The 19,346-nt window shown below is 41.1% G+C and overlaps 1 protein-coding gene across 5 annotated transcripts in view; it reads left to right on the forward strand.

Annotated features, from left to right (window-relative positions):
• The window catches only part of Sorcs1 (sortilin related VPS10 domain containing receptor 1), a 486,223-nt gene that overhangs the window by 175,328 nt on the left and 291,549 nt on the right, over nt 1–19,346 (forward strand). For all 5 annotated transcript variants that reach the window (XM_050145543.1, XM_050145559.1, XM_050145567.1 and 2 more), the window contains exon 2: nt 9,803–9,870. In XM_050145543.1, coding sequence (XP_050001500.1) covers nt 9,803–9,870 — 68 coding nt within the window. The remainder of the gene's footprint in view (nt 1–9,802; nt 9,871–19,346) is intronic.

Here is a 19,346-nt window from a genome sequence, read left to right on the forward strand (position 1 = left end):
CAACTTAAGTCGAATGGATTTGATAAGCTTGGATTGTTTGGTCTGCTAAATATAAAGATCTTATTTCAGGATTAGGTTCTAATTGTCTGTTATTGCAAATGTTCTCTTGCTGGTCAGCAGACTGAAGGGGGTGTTTGTGCCCTGAGCCAGGGCTGATTTTTCGCATGCGGTACCATCTAGGATAACTCCATAGCTGTTGGGGGTGGGCCTGTTGCCTTAAGTCTTAGCTGCTGATGACCTCCAGTTCAGCAGGGGAACAGATTCATAGAAAGAGCATGGAAAATGTACTGATAAAGTTTCTGCACTTCACCCAAGGGCTAATCACATGCCGCAGATTGCTCTGTGCCTTGTGCTCATCCCTGTCTCCACAGCATCACTGTGGGTTGTCTTGTCTTTTGAATTCCCTAGAGGAGATGTAGTAGTGGTTTGACTCGCTTAATCTCAGAATCATGCAGAGGATATTACATAAATAAACATTACACTAATTTGTGTGGGGCCTGCCACAAAACATAAAGGTCATTTGGGGATTAAATAATTTCCAGAGGCAAAAATAAAAAATATTTTAAGTGCTTTTTGCATTCAATTCCCTCTTTTTAATGATTTTTAGATTTTTTTTTAGTTCTCTGATTGTGTTTGCATATGCTAAACTATTTTTGACTGAGTCCTTTAAGGGAAGTGTGTGTGTGTGTGTGTGTGTGTGTGTGTGTGTGTGTGTGTACAACCTTTATGTCCCCTTTGGGCTTTGGGGGAGCACCTTAATGCTGTTTAGCCATTATTGATCCTTATTTCTTTTGATTGGTCAAAAGATGGTGCAATTACACATTCACTTACACCTTCCAAGATAATGATAGCATCAAATAATTTGCTGGAGTCTGCAAAGAGTTTATGCTCATTCACCATCAGAAGTCCTTGACCTGCTGTCAGTCGGGTTCTCCAGGAAGTTAAATGGAAAGAACACCTGAGGGGACTTAATTACAATTCCAAAAGTTTAAAGATAAAATTATGTTTAAAATGACTCAAAAAGCATTGGGGTTTTAGCTAAGTAATATGATATATTCAAGGTCCTGGCTTTTATATTCATGGTCAAAATTACACAGACACACACACACACACATGATAAAATGAAACACAAAGCTCTTACATGCCATTTTCTTGAAGTCAATAAAGATTTTAATCTTGTACCTTTCTATTATAAGAAATACATTTTCCAGAACGACATAAAGGAAAGTACATGCAAAACAGATGGAAATTATGGCTATCACCATGTGTGACAGTGCATGGCTTTGTATAAATTATTTTGACAAATCGGACAGAGAGGGCACCTCAGTGACTTCCCACGCTGCTCCGTCAATGGTCATACACAATGAACAGTTGCACACAGTTGTTAGGACCCTGAATGTCATCTTAAACCTGTTCCCCAGTTACTAGTTCAGATTTAAACTTTTCTGGGCCTCAGTTTCCTCACCAAGAAGTCAGATAATTACTTAAGATATCACTAATATTGAAATTTGTTTGCATGTGGAATAAGCTTTCAATATTGATAAGAGATTTTAGTTTGACAGTCAAGTGAATCACCAAAGATAACATCCTAGATGTTACTCAGCAAGTGGCTACTCCTGTTAAGTTCATGGGTGGCAGAATTCATTTCATACCACAGAACTGAAGCTACCTGCTGCTCATTTCCCAAGTCTCCATCACATCCATGGTTTGGGCTTACAGCTTTATCTCCACCAATGAAAGGAGAAGGAATTTGCTAGGAGGAAGTTGCATGAAAGAGGTCTCTTTCTCTAATAGCCTGGATCCTAAGTGTCCCTCAAAGGAATATAAATGACAGGTTTGGTCTCAGCCTCTGTTTGCTACAGACAGTGGTAGAACCTTTAAGAGATGGGGCTTAGTTGGAAAGACGGTGGAAGAAGGTTCCTGTCTTGAAGGGAGTATTGAGATGCTGGCCCCACCTCTCTTTGTACTTATTGGTTTGCATGAGGTAGACAGCTTTGTTCCACGTGGATTCACGGCCATGATAGTGTTCCTTGTCACTGCTGACACACAACAGTGAAGCCAACTTACCTTGGGATGAAACCTCCAACCTATGGGCAGAACCAAATTTGTCTGCATTACAGCAATGCTTTGGACATCTTGTCAGTGATGGAAATGTAATAAACTCCATAGCTAAAAATCAATAAACCAACAAAAGGAAAATGTATTATGGAATACTAAAGGCCCCCTTTTCATCTGCTGTATGTGGCATAACCTGAGAGTGAGGAAGTGTTGTGGCCTCCTGTTGATAGGAAAGACTGCTGAGGCTTGCCCTTGTTGAAGAGGACAGGTGATCATCACTTGGGTCTGATATCATTGCATGCTGAGTTACTTCTGGAATTGTACCAACTCTGGGCCTCCTTCTTTAAGAAATGACAGAATTTCGCTTGGGTGGATGGTAGGGATATGGCTTTTGGGCTAAAGGCGATCTCTGGGATATTGTGGTTAGCTCAGATCTCCAGAACTGGTGCTGAGCCACAAACCCTTCCCCTTTCTAGTAAAGAGCACAGCTAAGCTAATGCTTGAGGCTCTCTGGGAGGAGCCAGAGACCATCTCTCTGCTGACATTGTGTACATGCCTCCTCATCCTCTAAGCTGTAGGGAAACCTGAGTTTCTGTCAAAGCTCTCCGGACTTTGAAGCCCCTATGCTGCCATGCTTAGGGCTCCTTTTCCTTAAAATACAGTATGTCCATCCTTTCATCTCTGACCACAGTACATGCACTCATGGAATGTCTCCTTTTCTGTAGACTCATCACTAATGACACCTCTTTTGCTTGCTTTCTGAAAGGTATCGGTGTGGTTTTTATTCTCATGGTCCCATTATCAACTTTTTTCTCTTTTGTTTCCAGGCTGTAAGTCTCTAGGAACTGGTACCACCCCTCATTCTCCTCCCTGCTTCTTCACAGCACATGGTTTTCTTTGTTCCTGGCTTTTAGCAAGCCTTACAGAGTGTTGACTGAGTTAAATGTGCAAAATTTTCAAGCTGAATGTTCTTTCTTCTGAACTAAGCTCTTATTTTCCTGGAATTACATAAGTTCTCATTCTCGATTTTCTTACCCCTTTAGGATTCGTAAAAGATCAATGATATCATTAAACTTCTATTCATTGTTTTGTGCCCTATAGATTTTTATCAGGTCAGAATCTTAAAGGATTCACAGCTCCCCCCAAAATATGTCTGAGTTGAAAAGTTGGATAAGTACTTGCTGAACCAGAGATACAATCTGGAGCACGCATATTTCAAAGGAAGGCAGCATGCTTATTTTGCTTTCTTTTACTAAATTTGGAGGACAAAGAAAGTAACCCAAACCAGAACACCTATTTTTTACCCAACCGTTCAAACTCCAGATCTCTTGATACTCTTTATAGTTCTTAGTCCCTGCATTGGCTTTGGTCTTGCTTCCACCCAAATGTTCTCTAGCAAGCTGTTAGAGTAAGCAGAGAGATAGCCTTTTTAGCTAGATGACGAAGAAACCTGCAGGCCCACTAGAAGCTGATGAGGGAGAGAGAGCTCACTAACTTCATTCTTGTCCCAGCCTGTCATCATCCTCTGTTAGACCTGTTCTTTCTCACCAGAAGCAGACAATGGCTGACCTCAGGAGACAGAGATACTCTTCATTTGTTTGGTTGAGCTTTGTAGTCCTCCTCTGGTGCCATAATTATGGAAACACCTGCCTGTCCAAACCCGAGTTATGTTGCTCTGTAGACTAAGATCCTGCCATCCTCTGAATAGTGTGGGAGGATGTTTAAAAGAAATCCCACACTAGCTCAGAATTGAGAAATAGACGGTTATTTATTTAGGGGTAAATTCACAAATCAGAATTCTCTGCCTGAACGGAGAACAGAAGCTGAATCCAGCAATGGGAAAGAGAGCAGAGGCATGTACTATATCAGCTTATATAGTATAAGAGGCCACGCCCCGGTGGGCAAGATAACCACTGGCTGACTGTAAGACTTCCTACAGCAGAATTGCTCCTAAACATCAGAGAAAAGATTTTAGGATCTTGTGGCACAGATGGCTCACTCTTTAGGAGCCTGAGACACAGTTCATTTCCCTTGAGATTAGTTTCATAGTTGGATCCATAGAGAGAGAGAGAGAGAAAAAGAATGCAAATTATTAGCAACTGAAAAAATAAATAGTTTTATTTCCATTTTCTTTTCTGGTGTTTTCATCTTCTTAGGTTTTAATAAATATTACACTAGTTCTTTCAGAATTTAAAACAAATTACTTTGATCATATTTGCTGTTCTATCCCCATCATTTTGAAGTTCCATCCCTTTTTTCCTACCCCTCCAACTTCGTCTTCTTCCCCCTCCATCCCACACCATTATGGCCAATATATGCTGCCCAGCTATTTATAGATGTATGGTCTTCTACTGGCTTGTAGTTGACTCATCACGGGCTATCCTCTTAAAGAGAACTGCCCCTCTGCCAGCAGCCCACAGCTGTCAGCAGCTGCTGTGTTAGTGGTGAAACATTGTGTTCATCTGCCCTCTCCATGTTGAGATTTTGGTCTGGCTTATGCTTGACTACATGCTGTGCATGTTGTCACGGCTGCTGGGAGTTCAAATGTGCAAGGACCTATGTTGTTATTGTTGTTTTGCTCTTTACTCTTCGGGAGCCCATCACCCAGTGCCAAATAAATACACACAGAGTCTTGTTGTAGCCATCTTTTTTTTTTTTTTTTTTTTTGGGTTTTTCGAGACAGGGTTTCTCTGTAGCTTTGGTGCCTGTCCCGGAACTAGCTCTTGTAGACCAGGCTGGCCTTGAACTCCCAGAGATCTTTTCTTAACTTAAATTATTCTGTCTACCTTTTACATCTGGTCTTTTACCTTTCTCTATTCTATATACCTTTCTTTACTTCTTATCACATGGCTTGTTGTGAAGCCAGGTGGCTGGCCTCTGTTGTCCTCCTCTCCTTCTTCTTTGCTTGCTCCTCAATCTTCTCTTCCCAGATTTCTCGTATTTATTCTCTCTGCCAGCCAGCCCTGCCTATCCTTCCTCCTGCCTAGCTATTAGCCATTAAGCTCTTTATTAGATCAATCAGGTGTTTTAGACAGGCAGTGTAATACAGTGCCATGGAGGTAAACAAATGTAACATAAAAGAATTCGACACATCTTTGCATCATTAAACAAATGTTTCACAGCATAAACAAATGTAACACATCTTTAATATTTCACAACAGTCCTGTTGTGTCCAAAAGACATTGTTGCCCTGTAGGTAAGAGCAGCTCTAACTATTACACTGTTTCTACCCAGTCTTCCACAATGTTCCAGGAGCAGTTATAGGACGGGATGTAGTAAATACATTTCATTTAGTGTTGAGCATTCCGCAGTTGGCAAAGGGGAAGAAAAATCAGAGATGGTAGCATTCCCCATTTTCTAAGTTTCCCCAGATGAAGGTATGTCAAGGTTAGTGGTCAAGTCAAATGTCCTGATAAATGCATGGCATACTCATAGCATTCGGTTTTCCTTCCCGTGGGGTTAGAATGCCTCATTTAGTGAATGATGAGGGGAAACTTTCTTCTCTTAGTAAAAGAAGCAGAAAATTCTAGTGCTGCTGTTTAGAAGGTGAACAGTGAATTTTCAGCCTCTGCTTTATGACGCTTAGTCATTGGCCAATGCATGCCATGCAAAATTGCATTCCCAAGAAGCTGATCTGAGGGCTCTATAAATGCTTGGAATTTTGTTTCTAAATTATATTTTATGGTAACAATAAAAAATTGTCATATTCAAAGTTGTTATGTGGCTAATAACTTGCCTAATAAAGACTTGTGTGTGTTAACCATTGCTGTTTCAATTTAATTAATTAATTTTAAGCAAACTCAGAAAGAACACTTGTCTAGCTATTTTGGTACAAAAGGATTTTAACTGGATTTTACTAATTTACAGTGGGACATGTCCATTTAGTCATGCATATATTATTGTCTCTATTTATATCTACCAAAGCTTTGTTTTGTAATACAAAGCAGAAAAGGGCTGAGGCTTTGAGGGAGTGAATTGCATTTTTCTGTCACAAAGTCCTCAGTGACAATTCCTCACCTTTATGCAAGAGACTTAATGGTCAGCATTGATAGAATTATTCAGGAAGGAGCATGGAGGGCTCTGGACAAGGGCTGTACTGGGGCCCAGCCTGACTTGATCTCTACACTAAGCAGAAAACCTTTGCCCATTTCTTTAAAGACATCACCCTTTCCCATACAGAGTAGTAAGGGATGGATGGCTGCCACACAATGACTCAGCAGGTGGGCGCTACAGTTTCTTTAAGTATGAACCAAGCAAGGTTTTGTAAGGCAAGAATGTGACAAAAAGGAAGAAGTCACAACAAGAGGCAGACTTCATGTGCTAACAGGAGTTCTGAGACTGGTTAGAAAGGACACTTCTGATATGCTACTGTGGAAAGTTCCAGATATAACTTCATGCTGATGTTGTAGATAGTCTGTTAAGTGGAGGTTATCAGTTCATAGTTATTTGTATTATTATTAGTATATGTAGTCATTTGAATAGCCATAGCTATTTGAAGATACTCTCTGACTTGGAGTGGAACATATGAAGGTTGTCATCAGGATTAGTGTCTTCTGTTTTAATCAGGGGCATTTGGGCACTGTACGAAGAAATCAACATATAGCAATAAATAGAAAGCTTATGGACATTATTTCATGTAGGTGTATGCTTGTCAAAATAACCTTGGTAGGGACTGGGAAGATGGTCTTACCAGAAGTGTTCTAGTTGTTTAAACATGAGGACCTGAGTTTCGAGTCCCAACATTGACGACAAAACCAGGTGTAGTGGCTTGTATCTGTAACCCCAGCACACGGAAGCAGAGACAAGCACATCCCTGGAGATCATTGTCCAGCCAATCTAGTCAAATCAGTGCAGTCCTTCTTTAGTGGGAGACCCTGTCTCAAAATATGAGGTGTAAAATGATAAAGCAAGAAACCTAATACTATATCTTTGCAGGCCTCCCCTCTCATACACACACACATACCTCTACATGAACACATGCATATAACACACACATACATATACTCAGAAACACACACAGAAATGAAAATACCCTTGCTTCCATTAAACTTAAAATTGTCATATTTTTAAACTAAGAAAACCTATACATGAAAATTATTTGTTCAATGAAAATAAATGATGAGTTATATATTATTTAAACAAATTTTGCCACAGTTCTGTTGATTTATTTAATATGTGAAAATATAGAAAGCTGTAATGTGATAGTACCAGGATACTATCACAATTGGGTTTTCAACTTATCCTCACTTTGGAGCAGCGAATTGAGCTGTGACCCCTTTAACTTATGAGGATTTTGTTGAATAGCACCACTAATCAGAAGTGAGCAGTAACTCACTAATAAACAACATCAGAGCTCCGACAGAACGTTGCATCTCTCAGCTGCCCAGGAGTGAGGGCTGAGTAATGCGTACAGCCACGGGGGAGAAGGAAGGGAAGAGAGACCTCAGGTAATCGATTAAACACATAACTGAAGGGTAGAAGGTCGCCTTTCTGTCTTGCTCTGGCTCTAAAAACAGGGAGATTAGATTGGGTTGAACAGCTATGCCGTGAAACGTTACAAAGGATGCCTCTTCTGTGATTAACTGCAGCCTGTATCATGGGCATTGTCAGTTTCACTAGTCCAGCAAGAGGAAGCAGAGCAGAGATTTCCACCATTGTGCCCGCCTGCCCTGGGAAACAAATAATCACCGTGTGTGCGGGCAGGCTGGCTCACACCGTGTCACACGGGGTTAAAGAGTTCCTACTCCTGGGCACCTCCGAAGCCCCTTGTCACTTGAATGGGAGATATGGCCCATGACCACCTGAACTTCATTATTTAGTTTACTGCTATGTTGTATCATAAGATCAACTACCTAGAAATACTTTCTGCCCACACCCCATTTCCTTGGTGGGGGATTTATAGGCCTCTTTGGCAAAATCGCCCTGAGATGGAGCCACATGATTCTCTGTCTTCAAACAAACAGCCACCCTGCTGCCACCGATCAGCGTTCCTGGGCTGGCTGTGATTGGAATTTAGCACTGAGGGTGACTTAATTGGCACAGGGATCTGTTAAGCATATGCCCCACCACAGGCGTGCCATCTGATGTGCCCACAGGGTGCCCACACCTCACACATGCCCATGTCTTGCTGAAGAAGGGAGTTCTGAGGAGATCATTGATGGCAGCTCACACTGCGGGTCAGGAGAGAGCAGCCTTGGATGACAGGACTGCAGGGATATCCGTTGGTCTTCTGGGTAACATAGCAGCTCTCCATTTCCTAGAAAGGAGTCCTAGTTGTCTTCCTGTGAAGTGTTAAGGATCACGGATGCTCCTGCCTCCTAAATGAGGCACTGTGTCAGTTATCTGGAATTTGGAAGTATTTAGCACGCTCGGGCAGCCACTGCCTCGGAATTCAAGGTTAGAACATTGTGTGCTTACTGTGGCTATAATTGATCCTGAGACCTACAGAGAAAATCCAGGACATTGTCGTGAATGGTTTTTTGCTGAGACGGAAACATTATAGCAGGGCCAAAAGGTCTAGGGCTAGACCATGGACACTACCCTGAACGGAGCAATGAATTCCTCTCTTTCTCTTGTCCAAAGGGTGAACACACACACACACACACACACACACACACACAAAACCCGGTCATTAGAAGTAGAAACAGGTTGTGCTGCTTACTCCAGGAAGTCAGGTGGAGCCTGTTCATGGCTACAGGTGCCAATGATGCTGTCACCTCAACCAGCCGTGATGACCTAGCCTGTCACGAGCACTAACAAGGATCAGGCCTCTGAAACCCCTTTATTCTTTCTGTGTTTTTTTTTTTTTTTTTTTTTTTTGTAATGTTTGGGTCACAGACTCTAATCTTCACTGTGCTATCTGTGTTCTCCTCTAGCATGAGGGGATATTATGGATGATCAATTAATATTTCCTGAATTCTGAATAGGTGAACCAAGTGGTTTGATTTCCTCTAAGTGGGGATGGGAACATGAAACAAATCAAAGGGACCTTTTTCTGTGAAGCGCAGAGGAATTTGTTCAGGGTCCGTTTTTCCGGGAACCTGTTCCTAATTTGGAGGCTTTTCCATACCCAACTTTATAAGTCTCAGGAATCATGTGTCCCAGAACTGTCTTGGTACAATGCCCTTGCTTTTCCCTTGTATGGTATAGAATCTCCTCTCAGTGTGAAGTCAGAAGAAACAGTTAATCAAACTCACAAAGAAAGGGAAGGAGCGAATACTGAAGACACCTGTGCTAATTTCTACGTAATTTGTACTTATGATCCGTTTTTATTCTTCACATCAGTGTTCCCCAGGAGTTAGCATCTTGCCCTTTACTGGCACTCTCAGATGGGCACAGTGAGGTTCAGAAATCAAGGATGGTGGACCATGCGGCCCAGCTACGGGAGCTAGGAACTTCACCACTGACCTTTCCTAAGTATTTACTCAGGAGCTAACTTGAAGTGTACATATTTGACAGTTAGTTGTATAAGCTTCCTAGAATATATTAAGCTCACCAGGGTAAGTCATACACAGACAAAATAGGCATCACTGTCTGTGGGGTAGCACCAAAAATGGTGGGCAAGGCGTCAGGCCAGAGCAGATCAGTACCAGCCTGCCAGCCCTCTGCAGCTGAAAAGCAGTAACAATTTATTCAATTATGTTAAGCGCCCATTAAAGGAATCCTAAGCCCTCCCCTGGGCCATTTCAGTTCTAAGAGATTGTAATTGTTTGAAACTAACCATGATTTCTTCTTCTGCCTTCAGGTGATTCTCATTTTGACAAAGTTGTATGACTATAACCTTGGGAGCATCACTGAGAGCTCACTTTGGAGGTACGTAGATAAATTAGATCTCTAATTACTGTATTGTTTAAGCCTGGTGTCTGCTAGTGCTGTCTCTTGAAGTCTCATTTCCTGGTGGGAAGGTTTCTGGTTACATGCACGCCTTTCTTTCTTTACATTCTGTCTCCTCTGGAAATGGATAGACTTTGTCTTTTGGCAGGCGGAAGAAATGCCTTCTTCTCGTGGTCAGTGAGACTGTTGTGTTCCCTTCTTCCTTAACTGTTAATGTGTTTTGATTCCCATGGTTCTCACTGATCTGGGAACTTGTGAAGAAAGGGGCTGAGTTTCCCATTGAAGAAAACTTTACCTCAGTTTCCAAGTCTGCAGGAGCCAATCTCCTGTCAGGGGCATGGCTTTGGCAGTTTGCTGTCCATGGTCCTGCAGTTCCCAAGCAGCACACAGGCAGGCCCACAGACATATGTATGTGCATATACCTGTATCTCAGGACTTCATGTTGTACTTCATACACATACAAATTGTGTGAAAAGAACCTACTATGTCAGATGAATGGATACAAATCATTTAGAGACAGAATATCTCATAAGCAAAGATGTTTTGGGGGTGTTATCAGTCTGAATTAAAAAAAAATCAGACAAATGTTCAGTAACCCAATACAATCTATTTTACTGTTTCTTTGGGTTTTCTATAGAGTGCCTTTTTCTCGTTCCTCTAAATTTTACCATTCTAGACAGTCTATATCAGATGGCCATGCCTGCACCAGCTCCTGAAATCCAGGAGAGCACTGCCTCTGAATGGTTACTCCCAGCTCATCTTGTAATCCCAGAGAGACATCGGCTTTGTCTACGTGAAGTCGAGGGGTGGGCCAAGGCTAATGCTCAGTACTGTACCTGAAAGCTTGGCTGTTTTGGTTAGTGACTTGATAATCATGAAATTCTTTAGCACATTTAGTGCCCAGCGCCTAGTGCATTATTTAAAGTCAGTAAGCTTTGATCAGAATGTTCATGACTCAGTAAATTTGTGTCTCCTGATAGTGTGTGCATTCTAGTGTGTGCATTCACAAGAATAAAAGCTCATACATTGTACCTCTCATAAGCAGTGCAGACCATAGAGTAGACAATTAAGAGACATGCAGCTTAGTCACAGAGAGGTAGAGGACATTTGCACACAAAGGCCTACCTGCACTGTGGCAAATACACAGAACCACACAGGAGAAGGTGGTACTAGACCACTCAAATACAAAGTCAGCTTGCTTCTTTCTCTCTGATGAGACTACTAAGGGTAGGTTTTTCCAATCTTAGGGTGGAGGTTCATGAAGTAAAAATGGCTCCTGCCATCACAGTGCTAGAAGCAGAGACTGGAGCATTACCAGAGCTTGGTAGCCATCCAGACTACCCAATAAGTCAGCTCCAGGTACAGGAAAAACTCTATTTTAAAGAAATAAGGCAGAGAGTGCTCAAGGATGCATCCAGTAAGTTGACCTGTGTTGTCCACACAACACAAGCACAGTTCATGCCCTACCACGGACATAATCAAACATAATACACACAGAGATTAATATACGTGCATTAATTAGTAGAATTTTTTAAAGTACTGAGATTCTTATCAGCGTATTTTTCTACTTCTGTAAAACTGAGCAACTGAGAAATGTTTAACAACCAGATCCAAAGCCTAAGTTAAGCCTTATTGTTTGACATTCTACCAGCTGAATACTACAGAGTCAAGTGTCAGAGGCCCTCTGGGAACTGGAGTAGGTGGGGGCCAAGAGCCAGTTGACCTTGCACTGAAGTTCTTAGGACTTACAGCTCTTTGGATCTAAGAGACAGGGATGACAAGCTACTATTGTACCCAATTAATGAGATTTACTCCCTGTTCGGGCTGCCATCGATTGCACCTTAATCCCGGAGCAAGTTGCTGATTTTGTTTTGTGTTTTTTGTTAGCTCGGGGGAAGCAAACTGAGAGGGGCCGGGTGAGCTGACACGGGACAATTAACCACACCTGAGTAGCAACTCTAGCTGATAGTGGATTAAGCCTTGAGATTTGTGGGGGAAACCGCTTTTCCCCTTTGAAGCAAGATAAGCTTAAAGGTTTGGATAAATAAAAATGTCAAATCAGGATACAGTATCTCGAAGAAGTAATATATTCATCTTAGTATCTCCAAGAAGAAATATATTAATCTTACCCCTCTCGTGTCCAGGGTAATCAGCCCTCTGCAGAGAGGGCTTAGCTAGTGAGGAAGCCCTAGGCACTTCTGAAGAAGATGCTAGCATGCACCTTTAAAGGTTCACACACCAGCACGGCCTCTGTCAGAGAGGTTTACTGTTGCAGGTGACTGATCAAAAGCAGAATCTCACGTCCCACCACTGGATGGCAAGATATTTCCTCTTCCCACTCCAGACACTCCTGGGGAGCAGCAAAGAGTGTCTTGGGTTAGACTGTTAACTTCTTGCTTTGAAGAGTGCTTTTCCTACCAAACCTAGTTTTTACTCAGCTGTAAATAAAAGGCTACGAAATGGAAGTACACACTCTAAAAACGATGTGTGAAAATGTCCCTGTATGGGTATTTCCTGTATTAATACACACCCAATGATGCAGTTCGTTTCTGTGCTCACTGCTGTGCACCACCACTACCTGAAGGCCTGTGGGCTGCCATCTCACACATCTCTATCCCTCCCCTTTGCATTTAGGATTCATTGCAGTTTTCTAGCTTCTCCTTTTCAGGCTGTATCTATAACACACAGCAGTGACTTTGGCTCCGAGACTTTCACACTTACTTTATTAAGATTAAATTGGTAATTTTCTAAATCAAGGAAGCAGTATGTGTTCATTATAATGAGCCAGTTAATGCAGCAATGTCTGAATACACCATGCACTTTCCACACAGGTCCAGCCTTCTTGGCGTTGGCGTTATTAACAGTAGCCGATAGTTTTGTTCAATGTTTGGGGCCCAATTTAAGTGTTAATCAATATATTCAACTAGGAATAATTTTGTGTGTTTCCTTACTTATGACTGCAGAAGTGTTTATTACTCCACTCTGACAGCCTATTTTCTTTCACTTGGGAGTAAATCATGGGTATATATCCAAACTAACACATTTAAAGATGAGTCCAAGTTGCAAGTGCTCCAATATGTGGAATACGCATATTGAGTTAAACTAACTCAAGAAATGCTTTCTGAGGAGCAGGAAATGTTCTCTGTGTACTTATTCTTGAACCAACCCAATAAAATCATTCCTGTTAGTATCTCCAGTTTCCACAAGAGAGAAGTGAGGGTTGGGGAAATTCAAGAGCTTCCTGAGTGACTATGTGATTATACAGAGTGGACACTCGTCAGTCTATTTTCTTAACGTGCATGTGCCTGGCTCTTGTTTACCTTTCTGATGTCTTTTTAGTCTCATTTAGTCAATTTTAGTTATGATCTGTAGTACTTAAAAACAGACTTGTAGGCCTGTCCTTATATTTTCATAGCTTGATCTCTGCAAAGTCCCAAGGCGTTCTAAAAATGCCTTCACTATTCAAAAACCTGCATTATAATGTAAGTAAGTGTCTGGACTACATCCCAAGAATGCTGGAATAATATATTCAGTAGCAATAGCTGAATGCAAATGTCTTTAGGATTTCACTAGGTTCGAATGGTTTCAATACTTGTTTTCCACCATGTTTTTCTCCCAGTACATTCTAATAAGTATGATATTGAGGATCTTTACAGTCTTTGATCTAAGGTCTTGTGGACTGCTTTTCTAATCATACAAAGAAAGTTGCCTCTTCTTCGTTAATCCATGGTGTATCATGTGTCTTTGTCTTCTAATTGTTGTCAGATATTTATTGATATCATTCAATTCAAGAAACAATTCAAAATCTAATTAGAAGTAGGTACTCTGTGTAGATAGAAGCATGGTAAGTGCAAAATAAAGCTGTGCACAAGATTTTAGGATTTTTGTCTATTTCCACTCTAGTTAATAAAAGCAGATGGTGGCCGTGTATGACAGTGTGTATACAAAAATGTCTCCACAGGCTCATGTTTGGCGGGATTGCTCCAGCTAGTGCTGGTCCTATGAGATGCTTGTATCATATAGACTCTGGGATAATCTGTAGAGAGGGTCAAAGCAGAAGGAACTCTGAGGGGTTGGCCCCTAGCTGAGTACAGAAGTCACTGGTTGAAGGTTTTTATATATTTTCCCTGTTCCCTTTTCCTCTCTCCCCGATTTGTGTGCAGCTTCAGTACACCACATTCTCTTTGCCATGATGTCCCAAAAGCCATGCAGCCAGCTAAGCATGGACTCAAATATCTGAGACCATGATGCAAAGTATTTTTTTTATCTAGACAGTTGTTAGAGAGACTTAATGGTGAATAACCTCATTATGTCTTAGTTTCCTCTGTGTTCCCCCCCCCTTACAAAAAGAAAATGGCTCATACTAAGTATCAATGAAGTCTGTTTTTCTTAGAAACAATATATTAATAAACGGCTTAGATGAAGAGTTGTTAAAAGCATGAGAACGAGTTGTCTTTAGGGGTGGGATCCCTGGTAGATGAAGCATGCTCTAGTAGATGGCCCAACATTTGTGTGGAGCTAGGCAGCAAACTGAACTAAGTGGGTTATTAAACGTAAGACTGGCTTGGGAAATGAGATGGAAGGAGGATCTTGGAAGAGTTACAGGAAGTAGTAGGGAGTGGGATAAATATAATCAAGTGTATTGTATGTATAATGTATACATATGAACCAAGAGACCATGGCAGTAATCACAAGAACCTACACAGATTTAAGCAAGATACAATTACAGAACTGAGAAGGGGAAGTGAACACAAAGTTCTACCCCTAATTTAGAAGTTATTTGCAATAGATACCTGCTTGGAAAGCAAAATTATATTTTCTCCAAAAGAGCTTTATTTTGAGTCTTAGATAACCTTAGATGATCTTTATTGTTTTTCTTACTGCCCTTGTATTACATTTCCCTCTTTCTTAACCATCATCACCCCACTTACTAAAACTCTCCAGAAAGGAAGAAGACTGTATTTATTATCCTAAATAATACTTGTAGGTTCTACCAAAATGACAGGTGGTCTTGGAAGGCCACTCCATGTATGGAGCCTCTTCTTGGATTTTAGACTTGGACAGGCTGAATGTGAATCCAAGCCCTGTTGACTTACTTGTTTTAAGGGCATGGAAAATTTATTTAGTCCCCTTTCCTTGTTTTCTCATCCAAAAATGTGGGTATTGTCTCATAGGATTCTGGTTGCACTGTGATAAGCACCTATCTCCTACTGAACACACAATAAACAATGGAAACAGACAGACAAAAATGAGGGCTTTTAACACCTTTTTGGCCATTATCTGAAATGACTCTCTCCCTATATAATTTGCCTAATAAACAATACTAATAGCCTTGTATGGCAGTTTGAATGAGGATGGCTTAATAGGTTCATATGTTTGAATGTTTTTTTTTTCAAAGTTGGTAGGAACTGTTTGGGAAGGATTAGGAGGTATGGCTTTGTTAGAGGAGATATGTCACTGGGCATGGGCTTTGCATGGGCTTTGAGGTTTCAAAATTCCATTCCCACTTAGCTCCTGCTTTCTCTGCCTTGTGACTATGGATCAAGATGTAAACTTTCTGTCAATGCTCCAGTGCTATGCCATTTTCCCTACCATAATGATCATAAACTCTAACCCTTGAGAGTCATGAGGGTTAAAAAAATGAGTGGTTTTTGTTTGTTTGTTTTTGCTGTTTTTTTTCCCCTTGGTTCTAGTGTCTTATTATAGCACTACAGTAACTAAGACACTGTATTTTGTTAATTCAATACTTCCCTGGAAGTGCTATCAATGCGTGCATTTAACTCATGATGGAGGTGGGTCTTGTAATAATAAAGAAACTGCCTCGGCCCTCATAGGACAGAAAATTAGGTAGGCGGAGTAGACAGAAGAGAATGCTGGGAAAAGGAAGCTTAGTAGAGGAGTCGCCATGGTTCTCCCGCTCCAGACAGATGCAGGTTAAGATCCTCCCTGGTAAGCCAGCTCGTGGGCTACACAGAATATTAGAAATGGGTTAGAACAATATGTAAGAGCTAGCCAATAAGAAACTGGACCTAGCCGGGCCAAGCAGTTCTTAAATGAATACAGTTTGTGTGTTGTTATTTCGGGCATGAGCTAGCCAAGCGGCCGGGGTGTTGGGGACGCAGCCCCGCCGCTCCTATTTCAACAGATGGCGCTCAGACGTGATGGGCTAAATCCACTTAAAAACCTGAGAAGGCTTAAAAATAAGGGAAACAGAGTTTAACACAGAGTTTTGCTCTCTGTTGGTGGCGTGCCATAAAGAGATTTCCTGATTCAGCAATAGCAGCAGAAAAAAAGCTGCGTCATTTTAAAGCGCGGCTTCATAGGGCTGTACTGCCAGCGTGAACTCTGGCTTTAAAGCATTTCAAGGCTTTTATGGGACTGGATGTTTGTGTTCCCACTTGGGATCGGAGGAGATTGCTCTGAGACCTGCCGATGGCTCAGCGTTCCCTGCCTACACCTGGGCAGATGGCGGAATCAGGCTTAGGCAGGCGGAAGAGCATGGCGGATTCCTGCTGCCATACAGAGACGCGTTTTCAGACTGCGCAGTGCTCTGCGTGTCAGATTTGGCTGTAACTTGGATAAAAAGAGTTTCTGTGCTGCACACTCAGTCTCAAAATTAAATTGCTGATTGCGGCTCCAATGTAAACTGCTGTTTGCCTGTAACTGTGCTCAGCTCAAAAGCACCAAATGACTCTGAGGCAGGAGCGGCTGCTCCTTGCTGAACTGTGCTGATCTCAGGCAGGAACTACCGTAATTACCTTAAAACCGTGCAGTTAAGGTTTAGACTGGGCAGGACACAGGCAGTACCGTATTACCTATACATGGTGCAACTTAAGTTTTTAAGAAATGCTTAACATTTTAAGAAATGCTCCTGGATAATAAAAAAAAAAATACAGATTCACAGTAAAACAGATTCAGACACCGTTGGATGAATGTACGTAGGCTTGGGGAAAAAAAGAGAATATAAAGAATAAAGTTAATGTCTTAAAAAGAAAAAGGGTAAAGTCTTTAAAGAGACAGAGTACAGAAGTACAGATAGTTATAGATTAAGAGAAATAAAGAAAAATAAGCCACGTAAAAATGAAAAATTCACAGAGAGTCTGGATTATGTACATTGTGTTTTCTTTAAAATTTTTGACTGTGAAGGAGCTAAGTACAAAGAGACATTTTATTATATGGGCTGCTAAGCTGAACCTGCACATATGTTCTAAAGGTATCTTGACTTCAAAATTTGGATCTAAGGATATGATGCTTTGGAGAGGGTCTTCTTTTGTTTCCACAGAGGATGTGACCCTATGGATTGCATCTATCCCGGTATGGTATGATAGACCACGCCCTCCTGAAAGGTTGCTGTGAACACCCTCAAAAAATTACTTCACTCAACTGCCAACCGAGATGAACCTGACACACAGGTTACACCCTAAATGATCTGATTAACAGTGCCCCCATTCAGCAGGAAGCAGTTTGGAGAGAAAAAACTACGCCCATGTTCCCAAATATTGTTTATAAATGTTCTTTTACATTTAAAGGGGGATATGATATAGATATGAATAATTTGCATTGGTATGGATTTTAAGGTCAATTTTGTTATATGTATATGTATTTTTGAACTTGATTAAGGTATTGTGATTATGTAGTTCACTTAAAATGTAATGTATAATTAGGAAATATAGGTTGTTAATGGATAATCATTGCTAATAGTTAAGCTTGTAGTCATGTTAGTTAGATTTTCTAGATATATAGAGATATATTTCAATTAGATAGGCATTCTTCATATCTTTCAAAGACTGCAGAATATGGCATTTAAAATATTTTAATAACTTAGGACTTTTCATGACAAGGAGACACGTCTGCTCCTGGCAGCACCAGCTACTTCAAGAGGAAGATGGGCATCGAAGAGGATCCTTATGGAGTTGGATAGTCATTTGGGCAAGAAACTGCTCTTGCCTGGACTGTTGCATAAACTGGACACAGAGAACCCTCAGAGAGAGGACTGCTGAACTTGCCTAAAGGTGAGATGGTCTTTCGGGGTTCCTGATTCATGAAAGAGTCTACAAGACATTCTACAGAACACAGCAGAAAGTGACTGAACTGTCTTTAAAATTTCCTGCTTCATGGAAATGTATCTGGATACCATGGGCCTGTAGGCCGAAGATGGATGCCCCAACGGTACAGAGGAACTTTGGGTGACTGTCCAGGCAGCGAGATGTCTCTGTCATTTCTAGAGTTTTCTTATTTCTTGTTTACTTAGATAATATTATATCCTTCTGGAGTCTTTGATGGAGTTGAAGAATAAATAGTTATAGTTTTCCTTAGTTATGATAAGAGATAAAATAGATATAAATATTGTAACTGTAATTCTTACTTGATAACTGTTTTGTTATATGTAATTTTACTATGCTAAAGTTAAAGCCTTTCTTTTTTGTTTAAACGGAAAAAGGGGAAATGATGTGGGAATGATTTCTTACTAATAAAGAAACTGCCTTGGCCCATTTTATTGGATAGAAAATTAGGTAGGCGGAGTATACAGAAGAGAATTCTGGGAGAAAGAAGGTTAGAGGAGGAGTCGCCATGATGCTCCCACTCCAGACAGATGCAGGTTAAGATCCTCTCTGGTAAGCCAGCTCATGGGCTACACAGAATATTAGAAATGGGTTAAAACAATATGTAAGAGCTAGCCAATAAGAAACTGGACCTAGCCGGGCCAGGCAGTGTTTGAAAGAATACAGTTTCCATGTAGTTATTTCTGGGTATAAACTAGCCATGCGGGCGGCTGGGTGCCGGGGACGCAGCCCTGCCGCTCCCATTTCAACAAACTCATCCTCAAAACAATTCAGAAGATTGGCTCTAGCCTTATACTACTATCATATATGAGGAAACTGATGCACAGAAGAAGTAACCAGCATAGGGTCATCAGGAGGCTAAGCAATAGAGGAGGAAGCAGGTTGAGAACGCCTCACTGAGAAAATGTACCAGGACACGTGGTTAAACATAGATAAGATTTATGGATTAATTTATGTTGTAAGGGCTAGTTGATAAGAAGCCTGAGCAAATCAGCAAAGCAGTTTATAATTAATGTAAGCCTCTGTGTGTTTCCTTGGTACTGAATGGCTGTGGGACTGGGCTGAACATAAACTTTCATCTACATACTTGACTCAGGCATGCTAGCTCCCGATCCCAGGCTCTGAACTCATAGGAAACATTTCTTGTCCTAGCTCTCCCTTAACCCCAGACAAGAAAGCCTTGGTTATATGCAAATTCATTCTTGTTCCACATCTAATTTCCTTTAGACTGCTATTTTCTGAACATGTCTTACCATTTCTGAAAGTTAGGAAGTTTCATATAACCTCCTTTACCAATGTATCCCAGCACCAAGTACTATTCTTGTTTTATAGCAGATAATCAGCATTTTGATGAACTTATTGGAGAAATATTTTGTTGAAAAATCATCTTTG

Source organism: Alexandromys fortis, unplaced genomic scaffold (genome assembly GCF_014885135.2).
Source record: "Alexandromys fortis isolate MF-2015 unplaced genomic scaffold, M_Fortis_MF-2015_v1.1 scaffold_16, whole genome shotgun sequence".
Lineage (NCBI taxonomy): Eukaryota > Metazoa > Chordata > Mammalia > Rodentia > Cricetidae > Alexandromys > Alexandromys fortis.